The sequence below is a fragment of the Chlamydomonas reinhardtii genome, chromosome 6, assembly GCF_000002595.2.
Source record: "Chlamydomonas reinhardtii strain CC-503 cw92 mt+ chromosome 6, whole genome shotgun sequence".
Classification (NCBI taxonomy): Eukaryota; Viridiplantae; Chlorophyta; class Chlorophyceae; order Chlamydomonadales; family Chlamydomonadaceae; genus Chlamydomonas; species Chlamydomonas reinhardtii.
In genome coordinates this window covers 6,931,076-6,953,234 of record NC_057009.1, presented here as the reverse complement: position 1 = coordinate 6,953,234, position 22,159 = coordinate 6,931,076, and the positions used below count along the sequence as shown (strand labels likewise).

Below are 22,159 nucleotides of genomic sequence, written 5' to 3'. Positions count from 1 at the left end.
CTCCCTTCCCCTCCCTTCCCCTCCCTTCCCCTCCCTTCCCCTCCCTTCCCCTCCCTCCCCTCCCCTCCCCTCCCCTCCCCTCCCCTCCCCTCCCCTCCCCTCCCCTCCCCTCCCCTCCCCTCCCCTCCCCCTCGTATCCCACCTGCGTGCTCCCCTTGACCGCCAGCGCACAGGCGCGCACCAGGTCCTCGGTCAGCGCCATCATATCACTGTAGTCCGCATAGGCCTGCGGGAGAGGCAGGGGGGGGGGGCCGGGCGGGGAGAGGCGGGGAGAGGGGCCGGGAGGGGCAAAAGGGCGAGGGGGCAGCAGGTGGGTTCCATGCATGGTTGATTACGACGAGGAGATGTTGGCATTTCGGTGCCGCAGATCGGGGTCGTGCGCCCGGGGAGGGATGAGGGTTAACTGTGAACCAAGGGATGAGGGGGCAGGTCGTTTTCCAGAGCCCAGTAGGTGGTGGGGCTTGGGAAGGGTGAAGAGGCTCCGGTTGACTGGGATGCGAGCCGCGAGTTGTATGTGGGCATCATTCTGCCACTCCGCTTTACGCCCTTACAATGGGCTGCGTCTAAGCGTTGTACGGTCCTTAACACGAACGGTGAAAAACAGCCGCCCAGGGCACAACCCCATCTTCCACCAACCCCCCTCCCACCATGTTACTGGTTTTGCGGGATGGTTTGATGGGCAGCTCGGACATCGGTGCACTTCGGCGATCGGGACTACAGTCGAGTGCCACTCCGTTTTCTAAGCATAGGCCGCTCTTCTTCTCGTTCTTTTGCATTGGGTTCGGTTTAGCCTTCCTCCCCCCCCTCCACACACACGCACACCCTCCCACCTGGTAGATCTCCACCGACGTGAACTCGGGGTTGTGGCGGCTGGACACACCTGGAGCGTGAGGGTGAGCGTGACGGGGGCGGGGAAGTGCTTGAGCATGCGTGCATGCGAAACGTGCCAGGAACGCCTACACCGCAACCCAGCTATCCCTTTCGCCCATCCGGGAGCCCCCCACCTCCATCTCCCCCACCCCCACTTCCACCGCCACCCTCCAGCTCCCCCCCCCTCCGCCTCCCCCCTCACCCTCCTCCGCCCACCCCCGCCCCTCCTCTCCCTCCCCCTCCTCCGCCGCCCCTCCCCCTGCCGCGCCCGCCTCCACCTCCGCACCCTCGTTGCGGAAGATGCGGCCCAGCTCGAACACGCGCTCGAAGCCGCCCACCACCAGGCGCTTGAGGTGCAGCTCCGTGGCGATGCGCAGAGTGAAGTCGCGCCGCAGAGTGTTGTGGAAGGTGCGGAACGGCCGCGCGTCGGCGCCGCCCGCAACTGACTCCAGCACCGGCGTCTCCACCTAAGTGGTCAGAGAGGGTGCGAAGTTGGGGGTGGGGAGCGTGCTAAGTGCATGAGCGGCGAGAATGGGAGGACTTCGGTGCGCATGTATATGAGGCGTGTGCCGGCGGTCAGGCCGGTCGGCACCTCCTGCAGCGCTTGCCGCCAGCGGGCGTCAGGCCTACCGCTGTGTCGTCCTGTCATGACACCTCGCCACACCTCCCCGTCAGCACCGCCTGGGGCTTGGTTTCTTTGGGAACGGAACAACATAACCTCCCCTTCCCCCCAAAAAAACGCTCCGAACCACCCTGACAGCCGCAGTCCGCTCTCACCTCCAGGAAGCCCCGGTCCTCCAGCTGGCGGCGAATGCACGAGATGATCTTGGAGCGGGCACGGAACGTGTCGCGCACCTGAAGCAGACATGCACCCGTGGTAGGTGGGGGGCCGGCATCCCGTGCGCATGGGCAGGGCAGCACAAGCCCATAACCCTAGCCACTCTCCCAACCGCGACCTCCGCTGGCTTGGTGTTTCCGCCTCCCTTTCTTCCTCACCGTCCTCTCTCCTCCCTCCTCCCTCCCCCTTCCTCCTGCCTCCTCAATCCCTCTTCCCTTCCTCCTCCCTCCCCCCTTCCTCCTGCCTCCCCCTTTCTCCTGCCTCCCTCCTCCCCCCGTGTGTCTCTTTTGTCTTGACCAGGACTGGGGCCTTATCCCCTGCTGTGTCTGGCGTGCCTAGGGGTGAGCGTGTGAAACGCGCTCACCTAACACAAGGGCTTGTCAGCCCTAGTCATCAGTGGCTTCGCCACTACCAAGTATAATTAACTTCCCCCCTTCCTCCCTCCTCCCTCCTTCCTCCCCTCCCCTCCTCCCTCCTCCCCCGTCCCTCCTCCTCCTCCTCCCCACCTCTGCCGCCATGATCATGTCCAGGTACCTCTGCCGGTACCGCTTCTCCACGTCCGCCAGCCCGTGCCACTTGTCCGGCAGCGGCTGAAGCGACTTGGTCAGAACCTGGGGCCAGGAAAGGGGGCAGGGAGATGTGGGGCCATGTCCAGGATTGAGTGAGTAGACTCGAACTAGCGACGGAGCAGGTGAAAGGGACAGCACGTAAGCGAATCGTGGGTGATCGGCGGTTCATCCAGACCGTCCCTGCCCCAGCTACAGCCCTACCAACCCAAATACACACCCCTTTTCCCGCAACCTTCTATCTAACACACCCCGGCTACCCCCCCCCCTTCCCCACCTGGGCTGGTATATGCCCCGGCTACAGCCCTACCAACCCAAATACACACCCCTTTTCCCGCAACTTTCTATCTAACACACACCGGCTTACCCCCTCGCCCACCTGGGCTGGTATATGCACACACACACACACACACACACACACACACACACACCACACCACACCACCCCGCCTCCCTCACAGTCGGCACACACACACACACACACACACACACACACACACACACACACACACACACACACACACACACACACACACACACACACGCACCTGCAGCCCCGTGGCCACTACGCTCAGCTCCCCCTTGTCTGTGCGCTTGAGGCCGCCGGTGCAGCCCACGATGTCGCCCACGTCAACCAGGCCTTTGACCAGGTCAAACCCCCCCGGCTGTTGCGCATCCAGGCCCGCCTTCTCCACGTACAGCTGGATTTGGCCTTTGTCATCGCGCAAGCTCAGGAAAGACAGCTTTCCCATAACGCGCTTGGCCACGACCCGGCCCGCGACGGACACCACTGCGCCGCTCTCGTCATGCGCACCGTTCTCCAGCGCCGCAAATTGCTCCTGTAGTGTTGTTTTTTGTTGGTGGTGGGGCAGCGCAGGAGGAGATGGGAAGTGGGCTGAGAGGTGGGGTTGGAGGAAGAGGTGGAGGCGCAAGGCACGCGGCGGTTCTTTATAGGTCGGGCCGCGGTGATGGTGCGCGCGTGATGATGCGCTCGTGAAGTGCCATACGTGCTGCCATCCCGCTTCCCCACAACACCTTTCTACCACTAACCCCCTGCGGTCGCTTATTTGCTACTGCGCCACTGCTGCCACAGCTACCTGCAGCTCCGTGGTGAAGTGGGTCCGGTCAAAGCGGTACGCATACGGCTCCTGGCCCTGACCGCGCAGCTCCTCCACCTGGAGGAGAAGGAGCATTGGCATGGTTATAGAGAGCAAGAGTCTTGCAAGAGCATGCACGGCGACAGCACGGGCCTGGCGAGGACTTCCGGGGGTCCAGCCAGGTGCAGACACGCAACATCCATGCCATCGTGGCGGCCCCGGAAGTTCCGGTACCACCTCGCTGCGACGAGTCAGTTTGTATGCATAGGAAAGTATGCAGACGTCTCTCTAGGTACCTTTTGCAGGCGAACTGCGCGGACCTCCTCCGGTGAGGACGCACTCTGAGCCGGCTTGCCGCCCTTCTGCTGGGGCTGCTTCTCGCCTTTTTGCTTCTTTGGCTTTTCGGCTTTCGTCTCCGCGGGCTCAGCCTCCACAGCTGGGCTCGTTGACCTGCGACCCGTCCGAAAACAATTGCTTGCGCGCAATAACGCATGGCCTCTGCCGTTACAAGATGTCTTTTTCCATAGAATTACCTTAGTACATGCTTAATCCGAGCGCTGACCGATTGAGGCGAGGTCCTGAACGAAGCATGACGCCGCTGCGGCGGCAAAGAGTGCTGGAGGAGCATCGTTGCAATGTGGGTACTACGTTACTAGCACCTAAAGTAAGTAAAACTTCTATAGAAATCACACCACAGGCAATTGAGCTCGGTGTATGCCACAGTGACACCATGTGCTCCGCATGAAGTTCCCCCGCCATGAAGCCCCGCCCCCGCCATGAAGCCCCGCCAGCCCATGCTGCAGGGGCCGCAATAAGACGACAGGGAACACCACATGACCTGCCCGTCTCACAGATGCTGGCAGCTACGAGATAATCCGTTTATGATAACGTGCCGTCAGGCATGTACCGGCACGCCTTGGTAGTTGCATCACCATCGGCACCCAGTATCGTGCCATCTCACACAGACAGCCTAGACGCTTGCACCTGGAGGCCACACATGCTACTAGACCGCCACGCGAAGGTGACATCCAAGTTACCAAGATCATGATACCAGGATCGTCGGGCCAGGGCCGAAACCACCAGCTCCAGACCCCCAAACCGCCCCTCGCGTCAGCCACCACCAGTACCGCCACCGAGCCGCAGGCACCCATAACCCGCATAACACGCATTTCTCCATCTTGTTTCGCGCCCAATCTGCAAACCAAAATCACAGTCCGCATGTCACAATTCCTTGCTACAAAACACCTGGCACACCAATAGCAGCCCAGCCCAGCCCAGCCCAGCCCAGCCCAGCCCAGCCCAGCCCAGCCCAGCCCAGCCCAGCTCAGCCCAGCCCAGCCTAGCCGTCATAACACAGCGCAGGCCGGCCCAGCCCAATTCGTCTGCACCACTGCCACGTCATTCACTGCTGCCACACACGCGTACACATTCAACACCACTGCTTCGACAATCCCAAAAGCTCACAGGCTCACAGTGCCAGCACAACCGCCACTGACAACATCACAGCACTGCGCCGCTGTGACCTGAACGGAGGAGGGCAGGAGGCGCACCCCCTCCGCCCAACGCCGCCTGGAAAGTGCTGTCGGCCTGTCGCTGCTAAACCCGCGGCAAAATGCGACCGCCGGGCTTCGATTGCTGCCTGACGTCTGCAGTCTGCACCGCAGCAACGCAACAATGCATTCGCGCGATGGCGTCCCTACTCGAAATTGCACAGCCCTCAACGCCCGCACCAACCGCCGCGCACCGGCAGCAGGCAAGGCCACATCCAACTGCGGCCTCGGCGTCAGCAAAACCACATCACAACAACAAACATCCCGACGCGTCCGGTCAGGTCCGCTTGTCATGCCCCTTCTTGCGAACCGCCCAAGCCATCACACAGCCCCGGCCACTGTTCACTTCAGTTGCAGGCACATCAGCAGAAGCCGCTGCCTATGTACTACCAGTTCTCATTAAGCCAGTTCCGCTCTTGCTAACATCGTTTGCAAAACTGCATTATTCTCTGACATCATTGTAGTGCGTTCGGCACTGATCCATGCCCAACCATGACGAGGTAAACGCATTGTGGTAGCAACGGGTGAAGTTTGCGAGATGCAGCGCGGCCCGTGCCGCTGCCCTGCTGTGCATCGAAGGCCAGACCCAGCTCAGGCCGACACGCCCAGCTGTACCTGTGAGATGTGCCAAGTGGCAGGGCACAGAGGCTATTGGCGGCGCACCAAGGCACGTAGCACTACCTGACGCTAGGTTGCGGCCAATCCAGCCATACCCGCTCCCTAGCCCAAGCCCTACGGCCCCACCCCACCCGAGCCCTGCCAACACCCACTCACCGCCTGTGGCTCCAGAACCCCCTCCGCCTTCGGGTGGCTCCCGCTGGCCTCCGGCTCTGCCGCCGCACCCACACCCGCCGCCGCCGCCGCCGCCGCCGCAGGCACCTGTGCGCCACGCGCCGCCTCCTCCTGCTCGCTGGAGTCGCTCTGCGTCACGCTGCCATCCAAGGCGCTGTCGCCATTGTCCCGCGGCGGCGCCAGCGCCTTGCCCGCCTTGCCGTTGGCCGCGCCGCCGCCCGCGCCCGCACCACCGCCTCCCGCTGCTGCTGCCGCCCCCGCCTCCGCCACCGCGAACCAAGGGTGGTTCTTGAGCTGCTGCAAGGTTGCGCGCTTGGCCGGGTCCATCTGCACAAGCGGCGGCGTGGGGTTGTGTGGGGCTGGGGAGTTGGGTCGATTGCGTGGATGCGTGGTTGCGTGAGTGCATGAGTGCGGTTGTGTGGCTGCGCGGCTGCGTGGGCGCGACAAGTGTGGGTGCAGGTGCGTTGGTGGAGCGAGTGTATGCAATATCATGGCAACGCAGGAGACCTGCAGGATGGCGCTGGAATCCTGAAGCGGCGCGACCTTGCCCCCATAACGCCTCTGCCTGTACTCCGCTGGTTTTGGTTTAGTTTGGGCTGGTATTTACAACCCTCCCCCCGGCCAGCTATCCAAGGCGGCATCACAAGAACGGTGTGCCTAAACAGCTACGCGTGCTTGGGAAACCGAATGACAACGGCTGCCGGGTGTCCTGCCAGGCTGTGACGGCCCGAGGCCACAGCCCACCTGCCCAGTCCGAGTGCACCCCTCCAGCCCCTGCAGCCCACACACGCCCAACCTCTAATGGCATCGTGCGCACTCGTTTCCTAGCAGCATCGTCAATAACGCCATTCACGCCCTCAGACCCACCTGCAGCATAGCCGCCAGAAAGTCCTTGGCCTCGCCGCTCACGCCCTTCCACACCTCCGACTCCATTGAGTATTTGCCTACAGGGAGGGGCGAGAGCACGCACGTAGGAGGTCGGGTGGGGGCAGCAGGGCCTGGTGGAAGACACGCGTCAGACACCCGCTGCCGCGAAGCCGACAGCCGCCCGTCACGCCGGTCCACGTCGCAGTACCGGTATCCACGTCGCAGTCTCGGTGCAGCACCGATCGTCCATGGCGCTTGCCTGGACATCGCAGCTCCCCTCAAGTCTCCCGCAGGGCCGCAGACACAGCCTGCGCCGCAGCCCTCCCACAGCTCGCACACTTACCCCGAGCCCGTCCCGCCCTCCCGCCCAGGGCCCTGAATCCCCGTGCCCCCCCCCTGCTTGCTGGCACGCTCACCCGCCGCCACCATCTTGGTGATGGTCTCCGGGTTGGGGCCGCCGAAGGGCATGGAGCCCGACAACAGAATGTAGAGGATGACCCCCAGGGACCAGATGTCAGCGGTCTTGTCGTAGTCCTCCTTCAGAACCTGGAGGAGAGAAAGCGGAGCGTCGAAAGAGTTACCTCCCGCCTGGTTGTGCTCCTGTCAGCCCCCGCCCTCGAAATTAAAACCCACCGCCGCCCTCCCTCGCCTGCATGACTGGCCGCCAGCTCCCCACCCCTTGTTTGCTGTTCCCAACGATTGCCTACCGTCTACCACTTCCTTAACTAATCATGTATCATGAATAATATAAATCATAACCGCTCACCTCGGGCGCGATGTAGTGGGGCGTGCCCACGCGGTGTGTGAGCCGCTCGCCGTCCGCGCAGTAGTCACTGGTGCCGAAGTCGATGATGCGGATGGGCGAGTCGAGCACGTGCTCATCAGTCACCTGGCAGGAGGAGCAGCGGCAGGAGGAGCGGGGAGGTGGAGGAGAGTGTGTGGAGGGGCCGCATGGACGGTGACGCGTGTGTGTGTGTCACTCGGAACAAGGGAATGAGAGGGAGGGCCGGATGCGCAGTGACCCAACCTATCCAACGCGGGCGGGGTTAAGCGGTGCTGTCCAGTGCATGCATGGTCATGACGGGTTCCTCACGACACAGCCTGTTCGCCACCTGTCCGGGTGAGCGCATGTGAGGCATACCGTGCCGCACCGCCCCCTTCCGCCTGCCCCCGGCTCCCCTCGCCCCGCCGCCGCCGCCCCCCCCCCCCTTTGCAGCCATCAGTCTTCAGTGCATCCTGCACCGCTTTCTTTAAACATCATTGCAACAAACGACATACAAACAAACAAGCGCACCATTGCAACCCCCCATCAATCGCACCTCGTTGAGCAGCAGGATGTTGTGGGGCTTGAGGTCGCGGTGGATGATGCCTTCGCGGTGCGCGTGCTCCGTGAAGTCCAGTAGCACGCGCATCACAGCCGCCGCCTCAGCCTCCGAGTAATGGCCCTGGGGGTGGTGAGAGGAGGTTGAGAATGAGAGCAAGCGTCGCAACGCAGGTGAACTCACGAATTGGGCGGTGCTGTCATGGCACAGGCTGACTTGACGCTCCGGCCCCAACGCCGCCGCCGCCGTCGCCTTTCAACAGCGCCGCCATTCCCCGCCTTCCCACAGCGCCGGGCACAGCTGCCCATTTAAAGCACCTCCAGGCCGCCGTCGGACGGAGTGACCTTTGCACGTCGGCGCACAGTGTCCCATCCTTAGATGCGCCGCCCAGCGCCACCCAGCATACCCAGAACCCAGCCAGCCCTTCCCCACCCCACCCCAGGCCCCCAACCCAGCACAGCCCGCCCATCTCCTGCCCCATCGCCCGCGGACGATAGACCACCCATCATTCCTTGTGGGGAATGGTGGAACACCCCCCCCTGGTCGAATGGAGCGGCGAAAGCCACAAACCCCTTTCCCCGCCCCCTGTCCCCCACGCCACGCCACGCCCGCCACGCCCACCTTGGCAAGAATGTGGTCGAACAGCTCCCCGCCCTTGCACAGCTCGAGCACCAGGTAGTAGCAGTGCTTGTCCTCAAGCACCTCGTGCACACGCACCGTGTGGCTGAAGCCCGCCAGCATGCGCGTCACCGCCACCTCATGAACCACGGCTGCGGGGGACAGCGCGGGAAGAGGGCGGGTGTGTGATGGGACAGGGTTCAAGGCAGGTTGGCGAGGTCCCGTAGGGAAGAGGGCGGGTGTGCGCAGTTAGTGGCGGGGAGGTGTGCTGATCGCAGCCGCCGCACTCGGTCCGGGGGCTGGGGCCTTGTGCACTCAGCCAAGGTGTGTCACTCCACGGGATCCAGCACCACAGCTTCAACACCCCGGCGGCCTGCGGGCCCCAGCGCCAGGCGGGCCGCCGCTCAGCCGTCCAGACCGTGCGAGGACATGCCCTCCAACACCCCGTAAGTCTCGCTCCCAGGCCCTAACAAAAGCCCCTTCGCCAACCACACGGCTCAGTGCCCCGGGCGCACCTTCCCGCTCCGTGTTGGCCTTCTCCAGTATCTTGACCGCATAGCGTTTGTGGTCCACCATGTTGATGCACTCCACGACCTGTGGATTTGTGAGAGCGAGCCGCAAATCACTCAGCCAGTGCCAGTTCCAGGGAGAGTGGGGGCCACGCGTGTCAAGACTACACTGCATGTATGCATGCGGCCATACGGTGTCGCGGTGTGGCCCCAAATGACCATGTCCCGCTTATGACCGGGGCGCTCAGCACGCCCGCCGTCAGCCGCTGACCAGGAGTACCGTTTGTGCGTGCGCTGGAGCAGGGTCGATTGGCCGCAGTGACGAGGCATGCTTCTGTCGCAGACCCTTCACCACAAGGCCAGTAAAGATCCTAGTGCCGGGCATACGGCTGCCTGGGCTCTGGGCTCCTGACGTCTCGCGCGCAACCCGGTCTGCAACTGACCTTGGAGTATTCCCCTCTCCCCAGCAGCTTCTTCATGTCGTACTTCTTGGCAAACTCATCCTTCTTGCAGCTATCCAAGTCCTTGGCAGCTTTTGCCCGGGCTGCGAGCAGCGGCCCATGGCTGTACTTGCCGGCGCCCACGCCGCCCGCTGGGGCGTCCACCCCGCCGCTTGACGCGCCTCCGCAGATGTTCCCCATAGCTCAGACGTTCGAACACAACCGAGTGGCGGTCTGTTGCTATTCGTTGTGTGTTTGATGTTAGAAGCTAGAGCGGGTCACAGCTGCGCTCCTCCTGGACCAACTGTCCAAACATATGGCGAAGAATGTGATGAGAATGCAACGCCGCTTTTGGGCTGTTTTGGTGGGCCCCACAAGTCTTGCACTCATACAAACAAGAAAGAATGTATTTTATGATGGAGGTGGCCGTTCCAGTGGGGTCTGTTTATGGACCCCAGGGCCAGGGAGCGGACTTTATTGCAACGCTCCTTATCAGCTAGAAACCTGATGTAATAACTCCGATGACGTCTTCTGTGACGGAAATGGGCCGGTGCGAGAACCTCTGATGCGCCTGTGTTCGTCATGCACAACTCGTTATTTTCGGCATGGCACAGGTAGCGCTCCCTCCCTGCAATGCTGGAGGAAAAAAATTGCACGGCCTTGCAGAGCAACAAAACCGCAACAACCGCTCCGGGCTTGCGATTTACCTCGCTTGGGTCACGGACCTGTACATTTGAGAGCATACTCGTGGCAATAGGATCAACTTGAGCGCCTCGGCGCCTGCAGGCTGGGTGCTTGCGCAGACGACCCTGGGGTCAGCAGTCTCACCGAAGTCCTGCCAACCGAGCCGGAGATGGTCCCTCTTGACCTGGGTGCTGGGGAATGTTTTAGTTCATCTTGTTTCAAACGCCCAGCCTCTGTGCCCAACCTCCCAGTCTTTCGAACACGACGTCGTGTTTGCCGTCCAGGCCTCCACACGGGCGGCACAACACCGGACCATTGTCCTGACACCATAGACCCTACCTCATGGGCACCACCTTGGGCTCCACTGTCCGTTCCAAACGGAACGCCCCCTTCCTCTTGAAATACGTTCACCCCAGCACTTGAACATGCACCCAACACACTCCGCACGGTTTTTCACCCACCACTCTTCACAATCCTTCTCTAGTTCTCTCCCCTCCCTCATGCCTCTCTCTTCACTCACCTCCCGGTGCCCACGCTGCTGGCCCCTCCCCCACAGCCTCCACACCGCCCCCATACCCAACCCATTACAGCCACGCGCCTTCACGCCTTTACGCCTACGCCCTAAGCAGCCTCCTCCTCCTCCTCCTCCTCCTCCTCCTCCTCAAGCGCCAGCATCTCCGCCCGCAGCTCCGCCAGCCGCCGCAGCGGCCCCGCCAGCTCGTCCTTGCGCACAGCCCCCCGCCGCGTGACCAGCAGCTGCAACTCCGACTCCACCCCACCAAGCAGCTGCCGCTGCCGCCGCAGCCGCTGACGCCACGGACTCCCAACCACAGCGGGCGGCGCAGCCGCAGCCACAGCCGCGTCCGGTGGCGCCACGGCTGTTGCCGCAGCCACTGTTGATGGCGGCACCACGTCAGCTGCCGTTGCCACAGGCTCCATCCCTGACGCCACACGCGCGCCAAGCAGGCTGCCCGCTGCAACGACGGCCGGCGGCAACTCAGCCGCCACCTCGGCAGGTGCCGCATCCGTGAACACCTCTAGCGTTGTTGCAGCTGCCTGCTCATGCGGCAACAGCTCCTGCACCTCCACAACCACCTCTGATTCCGGCTCTGCCCCTGCCTCCGCCGCTGCCACCTCCGCCGCTTTCGCCGCCTCCGCCGCTTTCGCCGCCTCCGCCACTGCCGCAGCCGCCTCTGCAGCCACGGCCGCCTCCGCCGCGCGCACCTCCGCCTCCTGCCGCTCCCGCTCCTGCCGCGTGGCCTCGTGGTACCGCTCCGGCCCCAGCTCCCACCACAGCCGCGCCGCCGCGTTCTGCGGCTTGCTGCAGGGCTGCAGCGGGTCGCGCCAGCACCAGGGGCCCTGGCTGTCGGGGCGGGCGTCGGGGTTGACGTACAGGCGGCCCGCGCGGTGCGCCTCCCACCACCTCATCACGCGCGCGTCCATCTGCAACGCGAGGCAGTGCAGAGCAGAGCAGTATGAGTGTATGACACACCGCAGCCAGTTATCAGTCCGAGGTGGTTTGGCTGCGCCAATACGCATCTCTGCCATCTGCGCCATCCAGTGCCCAGTTATCAAACCTTGACAGGGCAGAACCAGGCGCGGCGCGGTGCACTGGAACAACAACAGGCAGGAGTGCGTGCAGCGCGCGGCAGCGCCTGTGGACAGGGGGACACACACGTGCGGAGACGCACGCACACGCGCACGCACCCGGCGGGAGCTGTCCCCGGTGATCTGGAGGCCCTTGACGCCCCGCGAGCGGCTGAGGGCCGTGTACAACATGCCGTGGCCGAAGAAGTCACGCAGGTTCACCACCGCCTGCACGTGACGGTTGGACGGTTGGGCGGACGGACGGGAGAGTGGGAGCATGGCACGACGCCACGTGCGTGTTCCCCACGTGTGTGCCTGCACAGCCTCATGCCCCCCTCCTAGTCACGCTCCCAGATTGATACCCGTTGGCGCCAATGCATCCAGCGCACACACACTTTGGCAAACACGCAGAACCGCCCACGCTAGCTGTGCTTGCTTTCTAACATACAAGTACATTCCCCTCACTCATCCCGACCCACCTTGTCCAGCGTCATGCCCTGGCTCTTGTGCACCGTGATGGCCCACGCCAACTTGAGCGGCACCTGGCAGGAAGGAGGGGGAGGTAGGGAACGGCGTTTGCGAGGGTGGACCGAATGCATGAAACGTGGCACACAGGGAAGACAGGAGCGACTGCCCTGAGAAGTCAGGCGTCTCAACTCTCAAGCATTGTCCACGGGGGTCGCGCACAGCCTGGCAGGCGGCTGCCGGACGTGCACACACGCGCGCACCTGCACGCGCACGCAGGCGCCGTAGCCCGGCACATTGGAGGTGAAGGCCACCGGCAGCACCGACACCTCCGAGCCGTTCGTGAGACGCACCACCGGCACCTGGCCGTTGAGCTGGAACCACCTGCGCAGCGGGGCCGACAGCGCGCCGCACACAGGTGCACACATCACTGCGACGCTTCGCTGCGCGGCGGACACACACAGCTACAGCTATGGCACTATGGCGGGCACCCTGGCGTACAAAAGGCGCAACACGGCACTAGCAGCACCCGCAGCAGCAACACTACCAGCGACAGCGTCCGCAACACCACCGCAGCGTCCGCGCCCGCAGCAGCTGCTCAAGGACGATCTGAACGATTCTGATTCTGAATTTAGACCGGCCCCCGCCCGCCGCTGAGCGGCCCTCGCCCTCCTCGCTCTTTTGCATTGATTTCGGTTTATGCTCCGCTACTTTGGCTTGGTTTGGTATCAACAACCCCGCACCCCTCTGCGCGGCCTGCCGACTCACTCGCGCAGCTCCGGCCCGCAGTCCACCTGGTCGGCGCCGCCCGACCTGGCCACGGCGCGGCTGATGTCGCCCTCGCCCGCCACCTCGAAGCGCTCCACGACGCCGCGGCTGCCGTTGACCAGCCCCTGCTCCGTGTCCACGTTCCACACCAGCATCACCTGGGCGCCCACCTGCATGTGTGTGGAATAATAATAATAATAATAGATACTCCCTGCATGACAGGGCGTGTTCTGCGGAGGTAGGGGTGTGAGGGCGTGAGAGACCACCGCAAAGATGGTCTCCGCCGCTGAGCCCCTGTCCCCCAAGTGAGAGAGGGGAGGTTGCCAGTGCGCCTAGGCGTACTGGGCCTGGCCCCTTTCCCACAGCGGGTCATACGGTTTTATGGTGGTCTCCCTGGCCATTTGTGGCTGTAGATTTCGCGGCGGAGGGCTGTGATGGCGGTTGTGGTGTGGACGGCGTGCTGCACTAGTTTACGGCATGTGCTGTGTGCGGACTGTGTGGGGCATCCGAGTGTTTTGAGGAGGGCATGAAGGTGGGGTGTGACCGTGCCAGTATGGCCAAGGCTAATTACAGTGTCTGGGTTGTACATCACGTCCCAGCCAGCGTCGCGGAGAGCGGCCACGAGGTCTTCGTGTTGTTGCAGTTTCTCTGCGCGTTTATCCGGGTGGTTTAGGTCCGAGCAGTATCCGACTTCTATGACGTAGACCTTATGAGCGCTCCTTTGTCGGCGTGTGCGGGGTGTACGGGCTGGCAGTCCGGACCTGTGCATCCGGAGTGTGGGAATGACCAGCAGGTCTGGACGGAGCTTCTTGCGCACGCTCTCTGGCGTGCTGGGGAGCATCCACGCAGGGATGCGGGTTCCCCCGCTGTAAGTGGGGGCATCCTTACCGGCGTCCATGTACATAACGCAGCCTCCATAGTGGCCCTGACTAATTGCTTTCGCTATCCGCTGGACAGCGCGGTTGTGACGCGCAATGTAGGCTGCTTTCATGCGTGGGTGGGTGCAGCCGCCCAGGGTGTGCGTGCCTCCGTCGTCGCCGCGGCACAGGGGGCATTCGCCGCCTGCGCAGCCGGGCATGGGGTGTTTTACTCTTGCGGCCCGCTTGGCATTCCAGGAGAGGCCCCAGCGGTATTTGAACGCGCAGCGGGCCTCTTCAAATGAGAACTTGTCGAACAGGTTTAGGCCGTAGCGTTCGTCGATGTGCTTCCTCGCTGCCTCCCATAGTTCCGCGTACAGTCCTGATTTGGTATAACCGGTCGTGGCATGTGTGTGTATGTGTGTGTGTGTGTGTGTGTGTGTGTGTGTGTGTGTGTGTGTGTGTGTGTGTGTGTGTGTGTGTGTGTGTGTGTGCGTGGTTCAGTTAAGACGCACAAGGGAAAGTGTGTGTACATGTGTGGTTTACGTGAGGTGGGATGTCAAGAGGTGGAGTCAGGACAGTCGCGGGCACGCAGGCGACACGGCAACGGCAATGCGGAACGCAGCCGCCACATTGCGAACAGCCACACCAACACCCACAGAGCTCCGCCTGAACAACCCCCCCCCCCCCACACACACACCCCACCACACATGCACACACACACCTTGAGCTGCACCTTGTCCGCCGCCTGGCACTCCCTGAAGAGCCCGCCTCCGCCATTGGCCACGGTGCGTAGGTGGTCACGCGCGTGCCGCTGCCACGCCGCCCGCAGCTCCTTGGCACGCCGCAGCGCCGCGGCGTTGGACCGGAGGTGCGCGGCCAGCTGCAGAGACCAGAGAGCAGATGGCAGAGGGCAGGGCAGAGGTCAGGGCAGAGGGTAGGTGACAGTCTTGTACGAAAGGCAGGCAGACTAAGGGGGGTTTCACATGTGACAACCTGGTTTCGGTGAATCCACCTGGCTTCGGCGAAGCCAGGGGCGAATCCCATTCACATGCGGCTGCCTCGAATCCACCTTGGGTGGGCGCCAATCCAGCTCTGGAAGGGCCGAATTATGTCTCCGCATACAATCCCAGCGCTCCCATACTCTTATTTTACACGCATAGTGAGTTCCCGATGCGTGACTCGCCCGCAACCGCGACATGCCGAGTCCACCTCGCTCCATACACCGCCCCCGAACATTCTGTATGGCACATATAGTGCTTTGAAGCGTTGTTGTTGCATAGTTGCTGCGACCACGGTGTAATCCTCGTGCAGGAGCTAGGAAAGCCCAACATGTCGAAACATGCGAGGCGTGCGCGCTCATGGAGGATGCTCTAGCCCCGCTCCCACCTACAATATAATATTATGAAGATCATAATCATTTTGATGGAGGCTGTCGCAACTATAAGCGCACTCTGCTCCACGGCACACAGCAATGCTCGTCGCCGCGAGGGTTTCGGCGTCCAAGTGGTTGATATCACATGATTGGGGTAAGAAAATAGTATAGAAAATTTCAGACGTCTCGAAACTAAGTATGTGTGTTGGGCGAATCCGGGCTGCGGACCCGGATTCGCGAGCTGGCTTCGGACCTGGTTTCGGGGGTGGTTTCGACCTGGTTTCGACCTGGTTTCGACCCGAAGCTAGCTTCGCATGTCACATGTGAAACCCCCCTAACATACAGTACGGTACCTCATTAAGGCTAAAACGACGGCCGGAGGTTGCGGGCATTGGGCCGCGACGTAGCACGTAGCCAGAACGCGCAAGTAAGTGCACATCCAATTTCTTCGTAACCGGGCGCGGGTTGCGCCGTCATGCAATCTTTAATTCTGCAATAGTTTTTCACCGCAGTCCATCCGATCCTGTCGCTCCTCCTTCCAGCTCTCCTCCCACCCGCCCTCCCACCCGCTCTCACCGTCACCAGGTGGTCAGACTCCGCCGCCTCCAGCGCCGCCGCCAGCCCCTCCCACGCGCCGTCACCCACCAGCCCCTCCTGCCGCAGCGGCTGGTACACCGACAGCGGCGGATCGTGCGTGACGCGCACCGCATCCAGCGCATCCAACACCACCTGTGCAGGCCGCGCACCAAGGCAGCAAGGCAGCGTGGCATCCGTGTGCGCTTGTGGAATCGGCGCAGCCGTGCACGTCGTGCATCTTGGCAGCGATTATGGTACTCGATTGTACCGGTACGCAATGAAAGAAAGTTGTCGTGTCGTGCGGGAGGATAGAAGAGGTCCAAACGGCCAGCAGTCCATGCCCACTGCGCACACCAACGCCGCCTGCAGTCCGCCGCCTGCCTTCCCGCCGCAGTGCCGCCCACTCACCGGCTTGCCGGGCAGCTGCTGCAGCTCTTCCTCGTTCTTCTGCCCGACCTGCGCATGCATGCATGTGCGCGCGTGAGTGTTGGTGCTGTGATGTGCGGTACGTGTGTGTGTGCGCGCGTGCGTGCGCATGTGGCCGATAAGCCTGCCTTTGGTTTCTTTGACACACCATTGCATCAAAACCATTAAATGAGCAAGGCACACACACACACATACACTGTCTTTGCGCTATGTTTTCCTTGTGCTCTTTAACACACACATCGCCTTCACCAGTCCCTCACGTCAGCGTTCTTGGAGTAGAGCAGTGTGGGCTTGATGCCGTCGCTCTCGTCCAGCGGCGCCGCGCACTGCGCCAGCAGCTGCCTCTTGGCCTCGGCGCACGCCGCCTCCTGGCCGCACCGCACCGCGTTCAGCAGGTCCACGAACGCCACCTCGTCTTGCCGGTACACCTGTGTGTGTCGGTGTGATGTTAATGTGTATGTGTGATGAATTGTGTATGTGGAGCGTGTGCGTGTAAGAGGGTTTTTCATGCAGTCCCAGGGGGCTGCGTGTGCGCATCGTCGAACAACAAGGAGAGGCATGTCCCGTCGGGTGCTGGGTGAGTACGGCAGTGTGGTGTGCTGCGTGTGCTGCTGCAGGCCGACGCGACTTCGTGCAGGCAACCACATCGCACGTGCAGACCGCCCTGCCCCTACCGTCCGCACGCGCGCGTCCCGCCATACTCGTTGCAGGAGTCCCTTGCACGCGAGCGTGCGACCGCTACCTTGCACTCCAGCGCATGGCCGCTGCATTCCAACCATTCCCATCTCCAAGCCTAACAACCCCCCCCCCCCCACACACACACACACACACGCACACCTTGGTCAGTTCCACCAGCGTGAAGCCGCCGTACTGGAACACGGGCGCCTGCGTGCGTGTTAGGACAACACAAGAGGGAGGGTCGACACCGTGTGTTTGTGTGTGACCATGTGCGTGCGCATGTGTGCGCATGTGCACATGCATCGGGGGAGCGTGCGAGCAAGAGAGCAAGGTTAGAGACGTCAGCAGGTCCCATAGCAGCACAGCCAAAGACGCAAGTGTTTGTGCGTGTGGTGTGTGCTGTCAAACAAACCACCCCCGGGGCCGGCACCGCCACACCGCTGACCTGGAACATGAAGCCCCGGTTGCGGAAGGGTTGGTCGGAGGGTGTCGGGGGGCGGTACGTGGCGTGTGTGTGGCCCACGGGGTCCTTGTTCTCGATGGGCGCCAGCCTGCAGGCGCGCGGGTGACGGTGGCAGTGCAAGTGGTGATGCAGGTGGCGGTGCATGTGGCGGTGCAGGTGCAGAAGAAAGCATGCACGCAATTGACGCGGCGCGCAGCGAAGGCGCGTGTACTTATAGCTGCACAAGTCGCAGTTTGTTATGTAAAAACTGAGCTACCGGAATACCCACTGGAAGAAGTCGCCCGACAGGATGATCTGCAGGCCGCCGAAGGGCTGATCGAACCGCGCCAGGAATGCCTCCCTGGCTTCCTGTGCGTAAGAATGCCGGGCGCAACAAATTGGCGCGAATGGTGGTGCCGTGTCCGCCTGAGTGCCGCGAGTCCTGCAACGGACACACACAAACACACAGCCCATGCTTCCATGCCCAGCACCCACCCCCTTGAGCTTGTTCCGGCTCGCCTCCTCTTCCGCCGCCTTCTTCCTTGCGCAGGTGAGGTAGCAGTCCAGAGCCTACGCCAGGGGGAGGGCGGGCAGCGGTCAAGTATGGCGGTAGGCCAGCGTGCACGCAAGGCTGCCTCTTGGGCTGGAGCAAAGAGAGCCGCCCTCGACCGCCTCGACCGCCTCCCCTCCCCCCGCCTCCTCGCCTCCGCCCCCCCCCGACTTCGTCTGCAGTCTTCAGTGCATCCTGTACCGCTTTTCCAAACATCCTTGCAACCCCCCCCCACACCTGCATCAGCTCGGCGCTCATCATGCCCGCCTCGTCCAGGATGAGGGTGCGCAGCTCCAACAGCTGGGACAGCACCTGGGGCAAGGGGGAAGAGAGGCGGGGGAGGTACAGGCGGTGGGGGGCGGTGCAAGGTTGGGTGGGGGGGAAGCCATTCATGCAAACGGTATGTATCAAAGATGGGAAGTGCCGACGTCCGGGGGTGGGGTAGAGGTGGGGTGGGGCACAGGTGGGCATGAGCGGCCATGTACACCAAACCCAAATGGGAGGAGTGAGGCACGCAAAGTCAGGAGGCGGAGCGTAGTAAAGGTGCAGTGGGGACTGTGCGCGGAGCGGCAGTCAACATGGAGCTGGGATGAAGGCGCACAGCAGGTAGGATGTCCAGAAATGGACTGCTTTGTACAGCCAAACGCCCCATCCCCCTCCCAACCCCGAACAGCTGCGAGCTGCATTGCCCCTTGCTCTCGGGCCCCCGGCCCTCCACAGCCCGCAGCCTCCCGCTCTCCCTGGCTTTCCCCCCGCTCCTCATCGTTTCTTACCGGGAATGGTCATAACAAACCTGCCCCTTGGGCCCCTCACCGTGGGGTCGTTGACCATGCGCTCAAGGTCGCGGAACGAATCGACCCGCCGCAGCTTCAGAAGGCTGTGGATGGTGATGCCTGCGGGGTGGAGCACGGGGCTGGAGGGTCAACCACAACATATCACGCCGTGCGCTTGCGGCGGGACGCATGCACTCCCACCTGACGTACGCGTCACGCCCCCATCGGAGCTGATTGAAAATGCGCTGACGCCTTCAGCCCCGCTCCAAACATGCTTCCTCCAGTCCATCCATGCCATCCTAGCCACCCTCACCGAATACGCCTCCCCCAGCGCCGCGCCGGCTGGCCAGGCCCCGGCCGGCAAAGGTCCTACCCATGGATGCCACAAGCCGCCCCAGCCCCCAGGTCTGCCCCCTTCCCCACAGCCGTGGTGACTGCCGCGGTGCCGCCCGCGCCAGCGCCTGATGCTGCGCGGCCTGCGCTGCTGCCGGACGCGGGGCCTGCTGTCTACCACACCGTGTCACCCCACCACGCCCGATCACCCTCAACCTCCCGACCCACCTCGGCATGCCTCCAACCACCTCCAACCACCACCGCCACCTTCACCTCCACCTGCACCTGCCCCACCACCCCCACCCCACCGCCACTGCCACCAGTCCACTACCCGCCCGTGCCCGTGCCCCACCCCCATGCTGCCAGCGTCCCGACCCGGGCTCCGTGTGGCCCTGCACACCCTGTCCTGGCATCCCTTGCGCCCCCCTGGCTCACCTCCCACGATGGTTGCCGCCAGCCCCGTCATGGCCACAACCGCCACCCGCCTGTCGTACTCGCCGCCGTACCTGCCGGCCAGGTGGGCGCGCAGGGCCAGCAGCGTGGCGGATTTGCCTGTGCCGGCGCAGCCCGTCAGGAACAGGTTGCGGCCGGACAACACTGCGGCCGGAGGCAGGGGGTGGAGAGAGAGGTGGGGGCATTGAGAAGGGGGAGCGTGGGGTTTTGGGGGGCGGGGGGCGGGGTGGCAAGGCGAATGTCGGGGGCGTGCGTTGGACACATGGGTGGCTGCCGTCCCCGGTTTGCTCGCTCGCCGCTCCTGTTGCCGGCTCTGCCTCTGCTCACGAGCTTCCCTCAAAGCACACCCTGTCTCCCTTCGGTCTCTTTACCGGGGAGCCCACTAACCCGTCCAGGGAGGCGGGGGAGGCCTCACCTGTGGCGATGGCACGGGCCTGCTCCGGCGAGGGCAGGAACGAGGGGGGCAGCTTTAACGTGCTGCTGCCACTGCCGCGCCGCGGTCCGTGGCGGCCATCCGCAGTCTTAGACGAGCTGCTGGAGCCGCGCTTGGCTCGAGCAGCCCTGGCCTTTGCGGCAGTGACGACTTCGGGTAACGAGCGGGGCACGCGGGACAGCAGGGCGGGGCGCAGAAGACGCGCGGTCGTGTCTGGCGAGCTCGTCACGCCCAGCAACGGCAACGGCGCCAGCCCGAGGCGAGCGGGCTGCAGCTTTGGTACAAAGCATCGCCCTGCTAGACGACCTTTGCGGTCGCAGCCGAGCGCGGCGCTGGACTTATTGAGCATGGGGTGCGAGCCACGGTTTGTTTCCCTGTCCTAGTAATCTCTAGCTAATCATGATTCAGCCTATAAGCTAGAATCGCTAAATGCTGCCATGGGGCCAGAGCGCATTGCGAGAGCTGTCGCTGTGGACTTTTTACACAGTTTTACGTTACTGCCAAGGCAAAATTGTAAACGTGAAGCAATTTACCATACTTTATCAAGCAGAGAGGCGAAAGGTTGTGGCATGCCACGCCGTCCCATCGCATGTGGCATCGCTTCCCCCTTCAGTGACTTGGGCCGCCCTCGGCCGCGATGCATTCGGCTGCTTTCCAAGTCGCAGGCAGTACCCTACTATAGGCCCCCCTTTGACCGCAGAGGCTAGACCCGTCCCGGGTAACAGCCACTGGGCTTGGACATCCCCCAACTCTGACATCCTGCGCTCCTTGGCGTGCCAGCTCGCGAGGTCCTGCCTGTCGACCGTTCTAACCCTAGTATGAGTGGTGTAATTCCCAGGCTCAGGCTATGCCCCCAATGAGTCCCAACTCTACGGTCTGTTTCGGGCAGCTATGCAGGGCCACCCCTGGGCAAAGGAGCTTGACAAGTGTTCCCCGGTCACGGGAAAAGGGGCTGAGCCCCTCCACAGTCTGAGGCCGAACAACCTCATCGCCCGGACATAGCCGGGGTCGGTTTCCACAGGCACATAGCCAAATGAACTTGTAACAGTGTGTGCTGCTATTTGTCTTTGCGAACGGTGCGTTGGGGCATCCATGGCCAGGGGCGCTGGGGTGAGGCGGGGTTGGGGAAATGTGGGTGGGGCCTTTGGGGAGAGGGGCGTGGCTGGGGCTGACCATGGATCCAGGTTTGAATCGTTCATTTGTGCGTGCCGCTCTCGGGTTGACGAGGGTGCGGGGCGCCGGGGCCCAGCTGCGGGCACGCGGGGGGAACTCCACGCGCGACCTCACAGGGTGTTGGCCCAGCAAAGCCTAGCAAAAGGAGCTTGAAAACACGGGCATGCCGACGTGTCAGTTAAGCTCATGGGTGCGGCCCTGATGTAAATCGAGGGGTGGAGCATAGCAAGGAAGGACCTGCCCGGGACCACATACAGCAGTGCTGAAACACTGCATGCGTGCGTGAGGAACCACGCCGCCCATCGAGCCTGGAGCTGGTCAACCGAACAGGCTCACACTCCTCACAGCCGTCAACAACCGAACGGCATGTGCCATAATGAATGCTCTGACACTCGCTGGATCCAGGCACTGGTAGGTGGGAGTGAGACACGCGGCCGCACGCAGCAGGAGTGGGGGATCTGCCGTTTGGGTCGGCTAAGCCCATCCATGAGGCCATGACACAGGCGCTGAGGCGTGCGCGTTGAAACATGATAACGTATGTACGTGCCACCAACACTACAGGTCGTAAGCCTCATCCGTTATACGGTAGCATGCTGGCAATGGCCAGGTCAGGGGCAGGAGAGGGGCTTGATTCAAGCCGCGGCGACGGATGCACATTTATATGAAATGCGCATCTACGCAATTCAATGATAGGCGAAAAGGCACGGGGAGAGACTTTTGGCCGTTTTGGCGTCGGTAGCGCCGTCGGCCTGCCCTACTCTGGTAGGCTTGCTCCCATCGGTTTGTGGCCCGCCGTGCTGCCGTGCATAAGGCGCTCCACTACTCCTCCCGCACCAAGCAAGCACTAGGCTTGGCGAGACTCGGTCCTATCCCCTTGGTCAGCGGAACCCCTGCCCTGTTGCCCTAAGTTCAGCGCCGAGGCAGACATGATGGCACAGGGGGAAACCAGAGGTCCAGGGCTCGCTTGGGCGGCAGCTTGGGCCTGTAAGTTCGTAAACCTGTTCGGGATCTGTTGCCCTTCGCCCACGTGCACTCTGATTTCGCGGAACTGCGGAACTCCCCTTGCGGGCTGCCCGACCCGTACGCCCATAGGCGCGTGCCTTACGCCACCCGCCCCT

At 62.9% G+C, this 22,159-nt stretch overlaps 3 protein-coding genes across 3 annotated transcripts in view; all 3 read right to left on the bottom strand.

The window, feature by feature from the left end:
* CHLRE_06g296250v5 (uncharacterized protein) overlaps nt 1-4,028 on the bottom strand; it is a 7,242-nt gene extending 3,214 nt beyond the window's left edge. Inside the window, exons 1-9 of the mRNA XM_043063506.1 lie at nt 3,904-4,028; nt 3,667-3,820; nt 3,371-3,448; nt 2,822-3,112; nt 2,215-2,319; nt 1,648-1,725; nt 1,157-1,337; nt 831-880; nt 143-226 (exon numbers count right to left, since the gene is read on the bottom strand). Coding sequence (XP_042924212.1) covers nt 143-226; nt 831-880; nt 1,157-1,337; nt 1,648-1,725; nt 2,215-2,319; nt 2,822-3,112; nt 3,371-3,448; nt 3,667-3,820; nt 3,904-3,998 — 1,116 coding nt within the window. The 5' untranslated portion in view covers nt 3,999-4,028. The remainder of the gene's footprint in view (nt 1-142; nt 227-830; nt 881-1,156; nt 1,338-1,647; nt 1,726-2,214; nt 2,320-2,821; nt 3,113-3,370; nt 3,449-3,666; nt 3,821-3,903) is intronic.
* Nucleotides 4,029-4,076: 48 nt separating this feature from the next.
* CHLRE_06g296200v5 (uncharacterized protein) lies at nt 4,077-9,978 on the bottom strand. Its single transcript, XM_043063505.1, has 9 exons — nt 9,472-9,978; nt 9,035-9,113; nt 8,523-8,671; nt 7,899-8,024; nt 7,346-7,468; nt 6,996-7,125; nt 6,580-6,656; nt 5,695-6,039; nt 4,077-5,535 (listed from the first exon to the last, which is right to left on the bottom strand). Exons 1-9 carry the CDS (start codon nt 9,667-9,669, stop codon nt 5,512-5,514), a joined length of 1,251 nt encoding a protein of 416 aa, XP_042924211.1. The 5' UTR covers nt 9,670-9,978; the 3' UTR covers nt 4,077-5,511.
* A 78-nt stretch (nt 9,979-10,056) lies between these two features.
* Nucleotides 10,057-20,398, bottom strand: CHLRE_06g296150v5 (uncharacterized protein). Its single transcript, XM_043063504.1, has 17 exons — nt 19,851-20,398; nt 19,418-19,579; nt 18,690-18,769; nt 18,114-18,188; nt 17,822-17,896; nt 17,616-17,695; nt 17,330-17,435; nt 17,044-17,091; nt 16,467-16,634; nt 16,189-16,236; nt 15,781-15,933; nt 14,554-14,712; nt 12,973-13,142; nt 12,468-12,588; nt 12,219-12,281; nt 11,860-11,967; nt 10,057-11,595 (listed from the first exon to the last, which is right to left on the bottom strand). Exons 1-17 carry the CDS (start codon nt 20,215-20,217, stop codon nt 10,774-10,776), a joined length of 2,805 nt encoding a protein of 934 aa, XP_042924210.1. The 5' UTR covers nt 20,218-20,398; the 3' UTR covers nt 10,057-10,773.
* Nucleotides 20,399-22,159: the final 1,761 nt, after the last annotated feature.